General features: G+C 45.7%; 1 protein-coding gene across 3 annotated transcripts in view; it reads left to right on the forward strand.

Annotated features, from left to right (window-relative positions):
* Positions 1–233: 233 nt before the first annotated feature.
* The window catches only part of LOC147433893 (ARM repeat superfamily protein), an 85,176-nt gene continuing 65,950 nt past the window's right edge, over positions 234–19,459 (forward strand). For 2 of the 3 annotated variants that reach the window (XR_015185320.1, XR_015185319.1), the window contains exon 1: positions 235–1,208. Coding sequence is in view for 1 of the 3 variants with exons in the window: in XM_086490517.1 (XP_086346643.1) it covers positions 747–1,208 (462 nt within the window). In the remaining 2 variants the exon portion in view is untranslated. Of the gene's footprint in view, positions 1,209–19,459 lie in introns of all 3 variants that reach the window. The other variant, XM_086490517.1, reaches the window with a different exon arrangement.

A 19,459-nucleotide genomic window follows, 5' to 3' on the forward strand; every position in this document is an offset into this window, starting at 1 on the left:
CGGGCCTCAATTTTGACTCAATTGTCAATACCATCTTGAAAAGCGTGCTACGACGAAAACGGGTGGGCCAATCCCAACAATGCAGCCTCAACACGTGGCGTCCAATGATTTGAACCTGTGCTCTGGCTTCTGAGGTAAGGCTAACGTTGTTATTAACAAGATCTTGGTACTCGACTGGACGGGCTATTTAATAAATAGAGGATCTTCGTCAAAAGGCGTAACTCTTGACCCTAAGGTCAAAAGCGATGAAGCTTTGATAAGTCGTGACTCTCCTCCTCTGTCGCTTTCCACCATCGCCCCTTCTTCTGTGTGCTTTCCTAGTTTTAGGGCTTCTTTTAACTCTTTCTTTCTGCTTCCTTACCATCGTGCCTTCCGCTCAATTCAGCTCTGACGATTTTGCAGAGCAAGTAGATTTCTGAGCCGCATCGCAATTGCATTGCCCTCAGGCCTAGCTCGCCGGTCACGTGCTGGAACCAGCTTCTGATCTTTCAACTCAAATTTTGTAGTTTCGGCTCCATCGCCAGGTCCACCTCGTCTGTTTGCCCATTCGCAGTCTGCCACTGCGATTGATTGTTTCCATCGCCTTTTCCATAGCCGAATTCGCTTAATTTTTTCTCTATGCCCTTAACCCAGCAAAGCAAGATGCGGTACCATTCCAGTTCTCCGTTCCTTCTACAGGTTGTTCCTTTCAGCGGAACTTTGCACAAGCAGACAATTGCAGCCTACGATCCACAGTTGCAGATGGCATGTGGTGTACGTGCGGTAAAGAGGGAAGCTCAAGGTCTTTTTGCTTCGAGGGTTTCTTGATAAGCTCCATCCTCATTTGTTCCCTATCAGCATTCAGCAGTCGTCTATCTACAGTCATCATTCCACAACAGGGGGAGATGCCTGCCTCTACAGGATGGGGAAAACCCGAGGATCTTGTGGAAAATTTGAGCTCTTTGGATACAACTGCTAGGTTGAAAGCGCTTCGGGATGTCAAGAATCAGATTATTGGAAATAAAACCAAGAAGCTGTCTTATATAAAGCTTGGAGCAGTTCCTAGGGTGGTGGAGATTCTGGCAAGTGACTCAGAAACTCCACTTTTAGTCCAATCAGCTGCTGCAGTTGGCAGTTTTGCTTGTGGAAATGAAGCAGGCGTCAAAGCAGTTCTTGATAGTGGAGTACTTCCTCATCTACTCAAAATGCTCTCGTTTGGAGATAACAAGGTACTAAATTTTTGCTTGGATGCTTTTACCAACTTGTGGCAACTATTTTGCTCATATAAAGGGTATAGAGCAGCATTGGAAAATCCTTCCTGCATGATGCTCCATGGCTCATATTTATTGCACTATGTTTTCGCTTAAGACTGTTTGAATTTGCTAGATGTGGGCATTCTCAATTAAGATGTTTGGTCTGATCTGTGAGCTTGTACTGTTGTGATTGTTTTTGGCATGCCTCTATAGAGACTTCTACTAAGAGAGAGACAGAGACTGACCTGGAAACAGGGTCCCTTGTTATATGTCTTTATTTATTCACTTGCAGAACATGTGCAAGCTACAAGTTTTCAGCCAGATAAGTGAGTGTGAAAAAATAGTCTCGATAAAAAATTATGACTCCACAATTGGAAGTACGCTTGGTGCTTTTTTGGCAGCACTATACATCAACCTCATAGTATGACAAAACACATGCTTGTCCATCCTGCTATGGAATATACTCTTAGCACGAGAACAAAAGAATTTCGCAAGCCTAGAAGCATAAGAAGAGGATTTGTCATCTTTTTCCTTGGAAGTGTTGAAAGTTGTAATTTCTTGCCGCATCCATCCAAAAAGTGGGATATTGGCGTATTTATTACATGGGCGCTCTCTCTAGCTCTAGATCTAGTCCCAGTTTAAGGCGCTCCCATTTTTGCACACCACTAGGTCACCTTCATTGGCATAAAGGTGACACTTGCCTCTCATTCTCATTCGTCCAGTTGTATGAGCACTCTCTCCACTTATTGACTTATTGCTCTCTCTCTCTCTCTCTCTCTCTCTCTCTCTCTCTCAAGAGTTGCTGGATAGATATTTGAGGTCTCTTGGGATTGTTCCTATGACATTAAACCTTCTTTTTCTTCTTCTTGTGTGTGTGTGTGTGTGTATACCTCCCTCTCTCATGCTTGGAGACTCTATGACACACTTTAGGAGGTTTCTACGAGATTTCATCGTTGTAACTTGTTTCACTTGCTGCGTATTTGCATCAATCCTTGAGGGATTTTGTCTCAAAAAACCTCTTCTTTTGCACCTATTGGCGAGTGATTCCACCCCTACTTGGAGCCCTCTTCATAAGAGTCGTGTTTTGTGGAGTTTTGTCGCAAGAAATTGTGCGCGTCTCTGTCTGGATGAAACTTCTTTTTAACAAAGTAGACACTCAACCCCCTTCTACTACCTATACCGAAACGTATACTTCACTTCCACAAGATTTGCCACCAATGGGTTTGTATGGCTCTCTCGTCAGGGGGACTATATTTGGCACTACGCATGGTGCTCCTTCCTTTATGAGAGGAGACTCCTCTACTCGGAGTGTAGATCTTGCATTGTTTGGTGGTTCCCATAGCCCTAACTCATTGGCAGATTCTATGGAGATGTCTACGGTGCGTTTCTACATAGCTCCTACGACAAATTTGTTGACTATTCTAGTCCATGCAATAGTGAGAGTGATTCTACCAAGAACTTAGATTCTATTGGTGTGGTGCAAATCACACTCACAAAGCTCCAACTTTTTAGTCCTATGGTAGGTGCCACCACATGCTCTGGCCGTGTGTGTGTGTGTGTGTGTGTGTGTGTGTGTGTGTGAGAGAGAGAGAGAGAGAGAGAGAGAGAGAGAGAGAGAGAGAGAGAGAGAGAGAGAGAGAGAGAGAGAGAGAGAGAGAGAGAGAGAGAGAGAGAGAGAGAACACGCTATGTGTGGAAGGGGTGGCGATCAGCCCCCCATTTGCTACTTTGCACATCTTGTTTCCAGGTAAGCCTCATCATGTGCGAAATGTAAACAAATTACAAGACAGGATTATAGTTAGTCTTGACTCTATGGGACCTTTGTCATCTCATGCCGTTGATGACCCATTTCCAAATATTGAGTTTTTAACCTACCATCGATACCAATCCTACCTCTCATGGGTTCCTCTTCCCCCAAAACATCCTTTCTTATTATCCATTCTCCCTCTACATTGGCTATATCTACGTCCTATGTGAGTTGAATCTTGATATTGGTGCTACTTCTACTCTCGTATGCTCTACCCCACACGTGAAGCCCAAGGTTTTTTCCAAGTGGAGTTGTCACAAAGTGATGACGTGGCATGGCCTAAAGGACAGAGCCCGGATAGAAGGGGCCAAAACCTTAGCGAAAGAGGCAGAAGAAGTTTACCAACTTGCAAATGATGGTTGAGAGGCCCAGAAAGGGTTAGGTTTAAGAATCGAACCTTTACCAACATATGGAACTTGGTCGAGGGGCCGAAAACCTTTTAAATAAAGGTAGGACCTCAAAGTTGCGTAGTGACGATGACACGGTAGGTTGTACAGACGCCCACGATTTGCGGTGCAATTTGCGGACAAGTGTTGACATGAATGTACAGATAGCCCATGGGGTGCTTGCTTTTGGGAGCGAGAAGCTTTTAGAACTGCAACTTTCCATGTAACTGCTTTTGAGTTTGGTGAGGGGCCTTTATAAGTGTGCCTAGGGCCTCGCTTCTACTCAATTTTTGCGAAGGAGCGCTAAGAGAAGGATGACCCTTGGACATTGTACTTAAAGAAGCATAAGAATAAAGGAATACCGAGAAGGGTCACCAATCTTTGGGGCAGTGCGTTTGGGTGCGGAACTCTGCCGTACCGTGTGGTCTCTCCTCTTCTCTCTCCCTCTATTTTATGCTGTGTTCGGTTAATTCCAGTTTCTCTCACTTGAACTGCTGTAGATCTTCGGCTCGGAGTGTCGAAGTCCTACAGTGGTATCAAAGCTCAAACAATTTTTCTTCCCCGAAGGTTTCGATCACTTTTCTTGCAGCACACATGGATTCCGATAGTGAATTTGGCAGGGAGGAGACAATTATTCCTACTCTTTTGATTGAGGAAACCCATGGAGAATCTAGGGGGAGTCAGACTTTTTCGAGAACTTGGGAGAAGAGTATGGCCCTCCTCCGCTGAATGACCTCGAAAAGATGGAAACCCAAGGACAACTTCAAGTCGACATCTGCGCCAACTAGGGGCTCAAATACGCCAAGGATCCGTATACTTGTACAATCCAAAGGACGTCCTGAACGATCTTTTATACATCCCCAGTAGCGATCCCGATCTTATGATAGCCATTTTTCAGGTTGATTCTACTGAAACATGTAGAACCCTATAGCGTGTGTCATGGAGACGGGCACCATGTGCCAATGGAAAAGAACAGACTAAACAACTTTAAGTATTTCAAATAACACTGAACTGAAAAAGATGCACGACACACGAGACAAGGAGTTGAGTTCCACCCCAAGAGAGCACTAGCCCCAAGTTCATCATTTGGTGGTCATATCGTTTCCACCTTTATATTGCTTCAACGCATTCCTTTGCATTCCCATGTGGAGACATGCCAGAGACTGAGCCCATGGCACATATTTAAAGGCCCTTGGCATCTCAAAAGTAGTTACATGAAAATCCTTAAGCTCTAAAAATGATTGGCTCAAAAGAGCAATGCAAATTAGCCGTGCATTGCACGGAACTCCGTACAATTGCCACGTCATCAGCGTAAAACGCGAAAATCCATATGGGTGCCACGTCAACAAACATCAGCGCAAAACGCGGAAGTGCCACGTCAGCACGTAAGCGCAAAATTTGCACTGTTTGTACAACATTGCCACGTCATCAGTTGATCGCAAAAAAATGAGGGGTGAGTGGTCCTGCTTTATCTTAATGTCTTTAGGTCACTTGGGCCCCATTGGACGGGTTCTCGTAAGGTGGTGGGAACACTTCTTTAAAAATAGGCCACTCGGCAAGACTTGCAAGTTGGTGAACTTCTTTCGCTGCTGCTGCTTCTTCTGTTGCTTCTTCACTGAGGGTTTAGGCCTGTTGGTCAGAATCTGCAGGTTGGCTCCTTGACACGTTAGCAGTTTGTGACAATGTGTCTAATATATCATCGATCCTGGGTATTGAAAACCTTTTCTTGATGGTGATTTTTTTGAGAGCCCTGTGTCAATGCACATTCTCCAAGATCCATTTTTTTTAAAAAACCAACAACATTGGCGAACAGGAAGGTGATGTACTGAGACCCTCCTCTAAGAGTTCTTTCACTTGGTTCATAATTTCCTCGTTTTGGGCTCTGCTTACTTTGTAGGGTGGCCGGTTCGATGGCGTACTGCCGGAATCAAATCAGAAGTGTGATCTTTAGGACACTGAGGAGGTAACTCTCTTGGTAAGCCTTTAGAGAAGCAATCGGCCTGAGCTTGCAAAAAGTCTCGTCGTTCCTTCTCGAGGCCGGACAAATTTGACATTTTCTTGTCATCTATCTCGAGTAAACAAACAGACTCGATTTCATTAACTTGGAAATGGGCGAAGCCGATACAAGTGGGACGGAGTCGCCCTTTAATTTTATGTCAAGAACGATATCTCTATCATTTTCATTCTGCTTTTCTCGCCCTGCAGTCGACCACCACATTGTTCTTATGGAACCGATGGATTCCCAAAAGGACATCACACCCCTCGAAGGGCATAATGTAGAAGTCCTTGTGCCCTAAATACCCCTGACAATGCAACCGAAGTTTGCCTTTGACAGGTGTAATGGCAACATCCCGTCCTGGTGCCGCTAGAGTTGCCTCAATCGGTGGTCCCATTTCATCCGGCGTAGTCGAGCCACCAATTTAGTCGAAATGAAGTTGGCCTTGGCTCCTCCGTCGAAGAAGATGAGGGCTTCTTGATCTCGTACTTTGCTCCACGCTCTGCAGAGCCTGTACTTTCATCCATTCGTGCTTTTGTCTTTCCTTTCTTTGCTCGCTCCTCCGTTGCTTTTGATCTCTCTGGCTTGTCCTCTGGCTGTTCTGTAGGTGCTTTGTCAAGGCACATGGCAAACACATGGCCATGTTCCCCACAACCGTAACATTTACCCTCCATTCGTTCAGGGTTGGTCCCCACGAAATCTGCTACCAGTCGTGCTTTTATCTTTCCTTTCTTTGCTCGTTGTAAGGTGCAGCGGAAGTGAATGTTGATCTGGCTCAAGATGAGTGCTCCGAACTGTGCTGAAGGGTTCCTTCTACTTATGGAAGGGAGAGCATTCCGTTCCTTTAGTGAGAGAGTGCAATGAAGTGAATGCTACTGTGAATGAAGGTGCTGAGAGAGAGAGAGAGAGAGAGAGAGAGAAGAATACGATGCCAGACGATTCTCAAACCCTCCTCCAAGGGCCCCCCTCTCTATGGCGAGATAGGTCTATGCTATCGATTGCACAAATTTGGTACAATGGGCTGGATGCAATGGACTTGCCGACGATGTCAACGACAATGAAGACGACGCCGAAGACGGGCTGAAATCTGAAAACGCTAGGGTTGAACTGCTGAAATCTGCAAAAACGTTGACTTTTTGCTGATCTCTGACACTATGGCAACGAGGACAGCGACGGCGATGACGACAACGACGTGCTGAAAACGCAGATGCTGAAATCTGCGGACAGCGGGCTGAATCTGAAAACGCTGGCTGACTCGATGGTACGGCGAGGATCTGTTGCGGGTAGGTGAGATCTGCGAGGCTAATGGCTGAATCTGCGGTGTCTAAGGGCTTAAAACTGAAGACGCTGATGTGCTGGGCTGACTGACGCTGAAATCTGCAAACGCTAGGCTGAATCTGAAAACTGAAAACGCTAGGCTGCTGTTGATGAAAAACGCTAGGCTGAATTTGCTGCAGAAACGCTGATGGTGGGAATCCAAAAACGCTGGCTGCTTCTGTTGGCTGAAAATGCTAGGGCCTCCTGCCGGTCTTGTTGAGAAGGTGCACTGCAAGTTGCTGGAACTTCTGTTGCCTCTTCTGCCAGAAAGTCCTAGTGCTAGGTTTCTTATATAGTGACTTAGCAAATTTGCCCTACCCAGTTTCCCAACAAAAGTCACTTCTTTAATAATAAGTGAAAAATGAGTAATTGGGGAAAATGGGTTCTATGCACTGTAAAATGCTCATGATGGGTACCGAATGCCATGCTGATGATCATGTTGTGTGCAACCAGAGGATATGCAACTACTCTAAGTGCCTGGACACGCACGGCGTGCACACAGGCTCACAAAGGTGCTAGAACACTTCCTAAGCTGACCTAAATCCTAGACCTGAAGTAGCTTGTCCACACGCACACAGGGTTAGATGTGCATGTGACATCCCCTCCTTTTTCAAAGTGAGGTACTGGTATCGAGCTGTATGGCGTCGAGGGAGTGCGCCAACAACTCCTGGAATCCTGTGAAGAACCCTTTGCCGGCCCACTCTGATGTGTGGGTCGTGTGATACTTGAACTTCATGAAGGTCTGCAATGCTTGCTTCTTTGGGCCGCGCCGAAAGCGACAAAAAGTGATCTGTGGCGGCTTCAATGCTCCAACTACATCTATGGTTGGGTCTATTGTCTTCAAGAATCTCCGAGGAGGAAAATTCTTAAAATCAATTCCAACACAAAACCATGAACATACCCGTTCTATGTAGAGTGACTGGAAAGACTGCGCATGCAATGCAGATGAACAAAGTGACGGAGTGCCCAAACCGTTCACCAAACACACGCAAAAAGTGGGATCGGATCTTGACCTTTCGACCTAAACCTATCAACTGTGGCAAATCACAATGGAAATGCCGATACTTGATGGAAAATCTTACTTGTGCTCTTTCTAAGTGTCACAAACGGGAGCGCATATCAATATAAAATACATTCGGATAAATAGGATTTATCACTTATTACTAAAGCCAGAGGATATAGAGAAATAAATAGAGAGATAGAGTGAGAAGATCGACACATTTCTAAGGACCAGTAGATGGGCTGGTCCCCTCCCGTAATAGTATCTTTATTACTGAGGAGAAGTCTATACAAGCACTTGAACCAAACGTATTACCACGTTCGTTCTAGAATAAGACTTGATGGTTCCCGAAAGCCTCGGCTTCCGATTCCTAGGGCAAAACCCTATTCCAAGGAACTTCTGTTGCGAAATTCGCTTTATTTGATAGAAAAATAATTTTAAATGAATTATTGGATTTATAAGTGAGAGGGTTTTCTCGCTTGGAACACCAAGGAAAAATAATTCTTAATGAATTATTGGAATTTTAAGTGAGAGGGTTTTTCTCACTGGAGACATCCGAGTACAGAATATTCCTAGTGCGTCATTCAGAGTAATGACGGGAGCACTGTGAAAGGGAATATCTGTAAGGCCACCAGGAATGGGTACTTTTGATGCGTCACATCGGATGGGTGACAGGGAGCATCGGGAAGAAGTATCCGACCATCCACGAACGGACATCTCTGATGCGTCATAGGATGGGTGACATAGAGCATCGTGAAGGAGATTGTGCCGTAAGTTCGGTAGGAAAGGACTAGGTGATGGGTATTCCTGATGCGTCACAAGGTGGGTGACGGGTGCATCTGAAAGGGAATATCCATAGTCGGGAGGAAATTCCGAACTGTGTTGGAATTGTGCACAAGGAAAAGCAAGCACTTGAATGAAGATGGGTTCAGAGGAAACTTTGAGGAAAAACAGATGCTTTCTGAGAAATCGGGATTGCTTTTCGGGAAAGCAGATGCTTTCCCGCGAGGAAGTCTATGTCTGCATTGCAACTGTGCATGTGATTGCATCCAGGGACGCTTGGGAAGTACTGTGAAAGCATTGTTTTTAACTTATAAGGTTTTATTGAGTTTTTGGGCAGGTTCAGACTATTTTTAAAATACACCGACCGCCCACTTAATAAGTGGGCAACCATCTGATAAATAAGGCAACAGGTCAGCCAGCGTTTTCTCTCTCTCTCTTTTTCTGGCAGAACAGCGGAAAAAAAAAGAAAAAAAAAAACGGCCGCGATCTCTACGCGATCAGCTATTCGTGCCCATGGCTAGGAGCTATAAAAGCATCACATGCCCTCACTCAGGAGGGAAGACCAATCTTTGCAAGGAGGAGATGCTGCTGCAGATTTCAGTCGTAAAGAAGACGTTGCCGGTGATGCCCATGGCTGCCCCAAGTGTACCAGATGTCGCCAAGACCTAGTGCACGAGTTCCCTCGCGAAGAAGTGCCTACGTAGCGTGTTTCCATCGCCAGAAGTTGGTGTTTTTCTCTGTTTTCAGCCCATAAACGTCGTAGACGGGGGCTGATTTACGAGAAGGAGCCCGAGAACACACCTCGTCTGTGTGTAAGATTGGAAGAGAGGATTTTCTATGTAGAGATCTCTTCCGGGGAATTGTTTTTCGAGAACCGAGTTCCGTTTCGAGCATTGAGACTTTGAAGGTAACGATTTTCATGTTATGATCTCTGAGTATTTGATTGCAGGTGTACCTCTTCGTGAGTGAGTAGGAGCAGAGGAAGGCATGAGCCTCTACACGAGAAAAGCGCTCTGAGGAACTAGAGCCAAATCAGCCCAAGGGTTTCGTGCCCAAGTTTGGGAAGCAGATCCATGGATCGAAGAGAGGTAGACTCTCGAGATGTAATCCAGAAGTTGAAATTCCTTAGGGAAGGACTTCGTGTCCAGGAAATCGGAGTTAATCTGCAGGAAGAGGACTCTGGAAACAGAGTTAGAAAAGAGTTGCAGGGATGTCATGCCCTGAGTCTGGAAGGTGAGATCTAGAGGCGAGAACCTTAGTTCTCAAGGATTTGGAATAAGGAACGGAAGTTTCTTGGAATAGGGTTTTGCCCTAGGAATCGGAAGCTAAGGCTTCTAGGAACCATCAAGTCTTATTCTAGAACGAACGTGGTAATACGTTCGTGGTAATACGTTCGGTTCAAGTGCTTGTATAGACTTCTCCTCAGTAATAAAGATACTATTACGGGGGGGGACTAGCCCATCTTCTGGTCCCCGGTACTGTGTCGATCTTCTCACTCTCTCTCTCTATCTATTTCTCTCTATATCCTTTGGCTTCAGTAATAAGTGATAAAATCTATTTATCCGAATGTATTTTATATTGTTATGCGCTCCCGTTTGTGATAACTTCCGTTCCTTATTCCAAATCCTTGAGAACCAAGGTTCTTGCCTCTGGATCACACCTTCCAGACTCAGGGCATGGCATCCCTGCAACTCTTTTCCGACTCTGTTTCCAGAGTCCTGTTCCTGCAGAATAACTCCGCTTTCTTGGACATAAAGTCCTTTCCTTGGGAATTTCAACTTCCGGATCACATCTCGAGAGTCTACCTCTCTTCAATCCGTGGATCTGCTTCCCAAACTTGGGTACGAAACCCTTTGGCTGATCTAGCTCTAGTTCCTCAGAGCGCTTTCTCCTGCAGAGGCTCATGCCTTTCTCTGCTCCTACTCCCTCACGAAGAGGAAGTACATCTGCAATCACATACTCAAAGATCATAACATGAAAATCGTTACCTTCAAAGTCTCGACGCTCGAAACGCAACTCGGTTCTCGAAAAAAAGCAATTCCTTGGAAGAGATCTCTGCATAGAAAATCCTCTCTTCCAATCCTACACACAAAAGAGATGTGTTCTCGGGTTCCTTCTCGTAAATCAGCCCCGTCCACGACGTTTATGGGCTGAAAACAGAGAAAAACAGCAGCTTGTCGCGATGGAAACACGCTCCGTAGGCACTTCTTCGCGAGGGAACTCGCGCACTGGGTCTTGACGAAATCTCGTACACTTGGGGCAGCCATGGGCATCACCGGCAACGATTCTTTACGGCTGAAATCTGCAGCAGCATCTCCTCCTTGCAAAGATTGGTCCTCCCTCTGAGTCAGGGCATGTGATGCTTTTATAGTTCCTAGCCACGGGCACGAATAGCTGCTCGCGTAGAGATCGTGGCCGTTTTTTTTTTTCCGCTGTTCTGGCAGAAAAAGAGAGAGAGAAAACGCTGGCTGATCTGTGGCCTTATTTATCAGATGGCTGCCCACTTATTAAATGGGCAGCCGGCATATTTTGAAAATAGTCTGAATCTGTCCAAAAACAAAAAAAAAACCTTATAAGTTAAAAACAATGCTTTCACAACACTTCTCAGGCGTCCCTGGATGCAATCACACACACAGTTGCAATGCAGACATCGACTTCCTCGCGGGAAAGCATCTGCTTTCTCGAAAAGCAATCCCGCTTTCTCAGAAAGCATCTGTTTTTCCTCAAAGTTTCCTCTGAACCCATCTTCATTCAAGTGCTTGCTTTTTCCTTGTGCACAATTCTAACACAGTTCGGAATTTCCTCCCGACTATGGATATTCCCTTTCCGATGCACCCGTCACCCACCTTGTGACGCATTAGAAATACCCATCACCTAGTCCTTTCCTACCGAACTTACGGTACAATCTCCTTCACGATGCTCTATGTCACCCATCCTATGACGCATCAGAGGTGTCCGTTCCCGGATGGTCGGATACTTCTTTCCGATGCTCCCTGTCACCTATCCGATGTGACGCATCAGAAGTACCCGTTCCTAGTGGCCTTACAGATATTCCCGTTCTCAGTGCTCCCTTCATTACTTTGAATGACGCACTAGGAATACTCTGTACTCGGATGTCTCTAGTGAGAAAAGCCCTCTCACTTAAAATTCCAATAATTCATTTAGAATTATTTTTCCTTGGTGTTCCAAGCGAGAAAACCCTCTCACTTATAAACCCGATAATTCATTTAGAATTATCTTTCTGTAAGATAGCCAATTTAGCAACACTAAGTCTGTGTCATGCTAAGGCTCTCAGAGGCCCTTCGCAGCGCAGACTGTTGAGTCTAGCTTTCCCCTCATCTTGGATTACCCTACCTACTGATAGGACACCATCAGGTGGTGGTCTGTGCGGTCTATCGGTGACTGCTGCAGCTTACGGTTGCTTCTACAACGCAGACTGTTTAGTCTGGCTTTCTTTGGTTCAGAGGACGTTTACGGTGTAGATTGCTACATCTGGCCTTCCTGGAGTTTTTCACAGCTTAGCCACTTGGCCACACTGGGTTACAGGTTCATGCATTGATAGGCTTCCCTGGGCTTTCCCATTTTCTCCAGAAGGACACCACAGATCCTATTGGACAGGACACTTGCAGGGCTATTGGCAGTTCTTTCACGACAAGGAGTTGTTTTTACACTCAGTCCGGGACCTTCACGCAACATAGTACAACAGTTTGGTACGTTGCTCGTGATGACATCGTTCCACGGAGATTTCTTGGCGGTCGTGACATCCCAGAGTGCTGCTACACTCGCGGAGTTCGTCGGAGTCTTGTCCTTCAATGGACATCGCAGCATACATCTTCATCATTAGTCTCACATCTTCGTTTTCATGCGGTTTATTCAGCATGAGGTGCTGAGAGGGGGTGTTAGATTTACATCACTCTGCTGGTTCATAGATCTAGGGCATACATGTACGGCTAGTGTGCCTCCAGGCTGGCCACCCTTTGCATATGCATTTAGATTGCATTGTCCGGCCGCCCACTCCGAGCCGGCCGTCCACCTCTTATATTTTCATATTTCATTTATTTCTTGTTGGGTTGTGGGAGATTTTTCCAAGCATTGCCCTACCTCCCCTTGGGCACCTATTTATGGGGCCAGGGAGGTACCCACTTCCATCATCTGGTTATTGTGTATTGGGTCTTCTGCTCATGGTAGTCATGGGGGGTTGATCGCCCCCACCTCCACCATACCTTGCGTTTGTGTTTCTCTCTCTCTCTCTCTCTCTCTCTCTCTCTCTCTCTCTCTCTCTCTCTCTCTCTTCCGCACACGCGCTCTCACAAATCTGACAGAGAACATCTCTCTCGTGAGTCTAGGCAGGCAAAGAAAAGCTGAAATCCGACGTGGGAATTGAAGAATAAGGCGCACACGCGCTCTCACAAATTTGACAGAGATAACATCTCTCTCTGGAGTCTAGGCAAGCAAAAAAAAGTTGAAATCCGACGTGGGAATTGAAGAACAAAATGAAGAATAGAGCAAATTTTCGACAGGGAAGTTTGCCAGAAGACCTTTTAAAATCACTTCAACGATTGAGAATTTGGATATGCCTCAGAAGGCAAAATTGATCCTCTCAACAAGCTCCATGCATTGACACGAACATATATTATATCCAACAACTTTGGAAAATTAGGGTTTTTGTAGAAAATTTCAGTATATGTGGAATTAATGTTTTTGGAAGCTCTTGTTATCTGTGTGCAAATAACTACTAGGAGCGAGGAACATGCATATGAAAGCATTGGAAGCATGGAGTTGGACATCGACTCTTTTGCAACGAGGTGAACCATTTGCTTGAAATTTTCCCTGTTTTGCATGTGAAATCGAGGATGATATGGCCATGAATTTACATCTGAAAGCAATTGGGAGCAACGGCAGCTCAGGAATGAATCTGTCGATTCAAGATAAAAAAAAAAAAAGAATTTTGTTTTGAAATATGAATCATAATGCATGAGGAATGATGAATGATGAAATGAGATTCTAGTACATCAAGATTCCCATCTGAATGATATGACGGGATACTATGGTGAGTGCATCAAGAGTTCCTGCGGGATGATATGGCTACACAGGGATCTAGGTGCATCAAGACTTCTGGACGGATGAGATTACTAGACTGAATGATTGAAACACAGTGTTCAATATGAACTAAGTGTGTGAATGAAGAACTTTGAAACAAGAATTTTCGAAGATAATTCCGATTTATGTATGAAACTAATGTTTTATGGAAGATCCTGCTATTTGTGAACACATAACAGGATCGAGAATGATGATGAATTTGGAGCAATGACAGTTGCAGAATGAACCTGATAACGATAAGAATCATAAATTTTGAATCATGATGAATGATTGAATGGAATTGTCATGAGCGCATCAAGAGTTTCCGAGGGATGAGATGGCCACACTCTAGAACTGAATGATTGAAACACTGTTCAATATGAACTCAGTGTCTACTTGATTGCTGGAATTCCCGGAAATGATTACTCACACATGGTATGATTGACGAAATGAGTGCAGCATTTCGGTCTCGAGAAATCTATGGACATGATCGCAATATGGGATTAGTTAATCCGACGTTAGTGAGGTCCGGTGGAGATCTAGATGCGATTGCTAAATATGTTGCTAGGAATCATGATCCTAGATCTGAATGGATTCTATGTGATATGACTTGAATGTGATGTAATGTGACTTTCGTCTTTGTACAAGTGCTGGATTTGTGTTGTCTAGTGCGTCGGTACTGAGAGTCAGTGTTTACCAAACTAGTTTATGGCTTATGTCTGATTTTGCAAGCGTAATCGAGGGCGATTTCAATTCTTTCAAGAGGGGGATATGCCACAAAATGATGACGTGGCAGTACTGTCCGGACAAAGAACCAGATGACGTGGCAGGCTATATGGACATGCTCACTGACAGGTGCCATGTGGCAACAATACAGATTTTTGCATTATGCAATGACATGCTGACGTGGTTGGTGTACGGATTTTCACAAATTGCGCTGATTGCTTTGGTAGTTTTTGGGACCAGATGCTTTTGGGATCATTTGCTTTTGAGTTTAACTGCTTTTGGGGCATCCCTTGTAAGAATAAATAAACCCTTGGGCCTCACTTTATAGAGCATATGGACGTAGAGTCTGAGAGCAGAGGTCCCGTGGGTGTTGTACTTTGCTCAAGCTTTAATATAAAAATAAATACCGAAAGGGGCGCCACATTTTGGGGCCAATACTATTGGGCACGGAACTACGTCGAGCCGTGTCGATTCAAATTTTAAAGTTGTGAAGTATTTTTAAGTGATCCTCTCGTGTGTCGTGTCAGATTCTCGACTTGGGGTGCCCAAGCCTATAACACCATCCATGTCAATAGTGTTAGATTTACACCACTCTGTTGCTTCACAGGTCTAGGGCATACTTGTACAGCTAGTATGTCTCCGGACTGGCCACCCATAGCCTAGGTTGCTCTTGGTCTGGCCGCCCGAGTTTGGGGTCGGGCGCACACATATATTTCCATATATCATTTTCTTGTTGGGTTATGGGGGATTTTATGTGGCATTGCCCTACCTCCCCTTGGAAACCTATTTATGGGGCCAGGGGGATACCCACTTCCATCATCTGATCATTGTGTATTGGGTTTTCTGCTCATGGTAGTCATGGGGGGACTGATCGCCCCCTCTTCACCATCTCTCTCTCTCTCTCTCTCTCTCTCTCTCTCTCTCTCTCTCTCTCTCTCTCTCTCTCTCACGCTTTCGCAGGCGCACTCACATGGTATCAATCACCAGGGCACATGATATCAGCAGCTTAGGCTTTCCATGGCTTGGGACAACGCATCTCCGCATCAGGTTCTCCTCCCAAGATTAGCATAACCAGCGTTTTCATGCAAATTTTGCTAGCGTTTTGCAAACAACCAGGCACGCGATGAGATCTGCGTTTTTCATCGCAGAGGATCCCCCTCCATCCGTGTTTTTGCAGCTCAGGTCAGTGTTTTTGCACTAGGCTGCTAGCGCTTCACTTCTAGGATCATTTCATCGCCAGAAACCTCCTCTACTCCATCTGCGTTTTTCAGCCAGATCTGCATTTTTGGGTTTTCAGCCCATTTTCGGCGGTTTTATTGGTCATTTTGTGTCGTTGATACCCTCCACAAGTTGCTGGGCACCTAGGGTACACATCGAGCCTTTGTTTTCATTAGCAAACAGAAGGTTTTTGGTGCCAAAAAGTGGAGCAAAAATGGACTGCAAATTGACGTGCGTTTTTGCAGCAGGAGGGCAGCGCTCAGCTGCTGGACCCCGCATCTTGCCACCTATCTGGCTTTGCATCTGGTGCATTATCGGCGAGTATCGTCTCCGTCTTCATTAGATTTCAGCGATCACCCCTTGCTGTTTTCTCTGTTTTCAGCCCATGAGCGGCAGTGACAGTGATTCACCACCCTCCCTAGACCCTCTGCAACGCTCTGGACCATGTCGATAGCGTACGAGCACCTGAAAATCGCTGGACAGCAGCGTTTTCAACACCTCACAGTTGCGTTTTTTGGGTGGACAGTTTTTCACAGAGGATGAAGTTACCTCCTGCCAGGACACCATCCGGTGGTGGTCCGTGCGGTCTCTCAGTGACTGCTGCAGTACACAGTATCTTGGACATCGGCTTGATCATCTACGGGCGGACGATTCTTGGGAGATCCATTCATTCCGACCATCATTCGATGGTTGCACACTCCAAAGGGGGTGGTGACTTGTGGTTTGCTATGGACACACCTATGCACTCATCAGAGGAGTTCACACGAGATATAGCCATGCTCATGGCATATGGGATTCCGACATTCCTAGAGAAGACACCACCATCTTGGGTGGACAGACACTTAACACTTGACCTCGACATGTCAGATCACTTGCTTACACAGGAGCATCCACATGGACTTAGGGAGAGGATCTTGGATCTCTTCTTGGACAGGTTCATTGCTTGGATCTACAGACTGGAGTGGGACTTCAGTGCTTTGGACTCTCTTGGAGAGTTTACCCATGAGATGCGGGAGATCAAGCATCATTACTCGACTACATTTGAAGTCACCCAGAGCTTGGCTTGGATGGTAGTGTAGTTGCTCTTCTATAATCTTGATCATTTGGATTGCTATCTTCAGAGTTGTTTACACTCACCTCGGTAACCTTACAGCAGACTTATCCCTCGACCTGGGCAATAGGCCACTCCCAGCTTATTCACATTGAGAGCCACACCGAGATACGGTTTGCTGGTGTTGTTCGCGTGGATACTGTTTTGGTTGATATTGGAGGATTGGAGGCAGGAAATACAAGCAAGACGGCGTAGAGAGATTGGTCTAGCCTTTCCTCTTCTCAGAGGATCTTCACAGCGCAGACTGCTCAGTCTGGCTTCCCTTCTCTACAGGATGATTACGGTGCAGATAGCTTGATTTGACCACACCTCTTCTCAGAGGCCCCTCACAGCGTAGACTGTTGAGTCTGGCTTTCCCCTCATCTTGGATTACCCTACCTACTGCAGGACACCATCCGGTGGTGGTCCGTGCGGTCTCTTGGTGACTGTTGTAGCTTACGGTAGGTTGTATAGTGCAGACTGTTTAGTCTGGCTTTCCTTGATTGGGAGGACGTTTATGGTGCAGATTGCCACATCTGGCCTTCCTGGAGTTTTACACAGCTTAGCCACATGGCCGCATTGGGTTGTAGGTTCATGCATTGACAGGCTTCCGGTCATTCTCATGACGGTTCCTGGGCTTCTCCATTTTCTCCAGATGGTTTGACTACAGACACCACATATCCTATTGGGCAGGACACTTGCAGGTCTATTGACACTTTTTCATGACAAGGAGTTGTTTTCACACTCAGTTTGGGACCTTCACGTAGTATCTTCACCCTGTATCGGCTAAGTATAAAAGTTTGCTACATTGCTCGTGACGGCATCTTTCCATAGAGATCTCTCGGCGGTTCGGGACACCCCAAACTGTTGCAGACATCGCAACAGACATCTTCATCCAGTGCCTCACATCTTTGGCTACATGTGTCACAAACTGCTGACGTGTCAAAGCCCTAAAGAATGGAGCCTACTTACATATAAACCCTAAAAAGAACAAGTAAAAAAGGAAGAAGTCCTACCAACTTATGGGGACCCCGTCCGATGGGGCCCCAAGTGACATAAAGGATTAAAATAAAGCAGGACCCGCACACACACACAAACTGATTACGTGGCAGATTTTCGAAAATTGCTCTCGCATGATGACGTGGCAGGCTGTACGGATTTCCGTGTTTTGGGTTGACTGTCGTACGGATTTCCGTGATTTACGTTGGCAGCTTTTTGGCATTGCTTTTGGACCAGGAGCTTTTGAGTTTGAAGGCTTTTCATGTAAAACTGCTTTTGGGGCCTAGGGCCTTTAAATATGAGGCTAGGGCTCATTCTTTGGCATGCTTCCTGGAGAAGGTGCAGAGTTTCAAGTACCGGCTTGTACTGTGTTGATGCAATAAAATGAAATACCGAAAGGGGTGCCAAGATTTGGGGCCAATACTCTCTGGGGTGAAATTCCGCCACTCCGTGTGGCATGTCGTCTCTCTCTCTCTCTCTTTCAGTTCAGTTGTTATTGAAGTGCTAAAAGTTTGTTCAGTCTGTTCTTTTCTATTTGGCACGTGGTCTCGTCTTGTGACAGTGGTATCAGAGCATCAGGCTTGTGCTTTCTGAAAGCATACCGATCCCACAAAAGAGCAGACAGAGCAAACCAGAGACTTTTGGAATTCTAGCTTCGTGCTCCAACCCCGTACTCATTAGCTACTCCCACCCTTACTTCATCGCGCATCGGGTGCGCTCCCGTCTTCACCGCTCATGTCTTACAGGACATAAGCCATTAAGATCACTTGGAAGAGAAGGATCCAAGATTTGTTTTGAGTTGCTGTTTTTCTCAGAGACAGTACCATGCAGATGTTGATAGCTACCAAGTAGCATACTCTAAGTACTTGGCAAGCTTTCAAGAATAATAAAAAATAAAAAAATTTGTCCGAAGTTATATGGTTTCTGACATCTTTCTTCGGAGTGCAACTTCTGGCAGAGTGGGGTATCCTGAAATGCTTGCCATGGAAACCCTAGCAGATTATAACTTGAAATTTCTCGACATCTCTCAGTAGATGTCTCTTCACAAGCAGATGACCTTGGAGGTTCCGTGTGATTGCTATCTCTTGGGACTACTGTCACGTGACACATCCAACCCTATGTGTACGTGGACAAGCTACAACATGACCAAGGTTCAGTTCAGTCAAGTCAATCTAGAATAGGAAGTGATTTGGCATTTTTGTGAGTCTGTTTGCAGACCGCGCATGTCCAGCCACTTAGATTAGATGCATATCCTCCGGTTGCACACAGCATGATCATAAGCATTCCCATCAGAATCCTTCAGGGGAATTTTCCAGTGCATTTAGCCTATTTTCCCTATTTTTGACATTTTTCACTTATTATTTTTAAGTGACTTTTGTTGGAAAGTAGGTAGGGCAATTTTGCTAAGTTTGTATATAAGTAAACCTAGGCTAGCACTAATTGGCAGAAGAGGTAGCAGAAGCACAAGCTCAACAAGCAACTTCTCAGCAGAACCCAAGAGGCCTAGCGTTTTTGGATCACTGCAGCAGCTAGCGTTTTTTGGACAAGAACCCAGATCAGCCAGGTTTTTGCATTTGCATCAACCCGGCGACAGCAAGGAACAAAGCAGCCCTAGCGTTAGCAGTTCATCGCTGAACCCCAGCATTTTTGCATCAGCACAAGGACCAGCCCTAGCGTTTTTGGATTTGCCAGACAAGCCAGCGTTTTTGCAGATCTTCGCGACGGAATCTCTTTAACCACCAGCGTTTCAGTTTTCAGCCCTTAGCACTCGCAGAAGAACCCCCGAACCTCGTAGATCTCACCTCCCCCCAGCAATTCCTCGCCGCA

The sequence above is a fragment of the Adiantum capillus-veneris genome, chromosome 19 (assembly GCF_014529385.1).
Source record: "Adiantum capillus-veneris isolate H3 chromosome 19, ASM1452938v2, whole genome shotgun sequence".
In the NCBI taxonomy this organism is placed as follows: Eukaryota; Viridiplantae; Streptophyta; class Polypodiopsida; order Polypodiales; family Pteridaceae; genus Adiantum; species Adiantum capillus-veneris.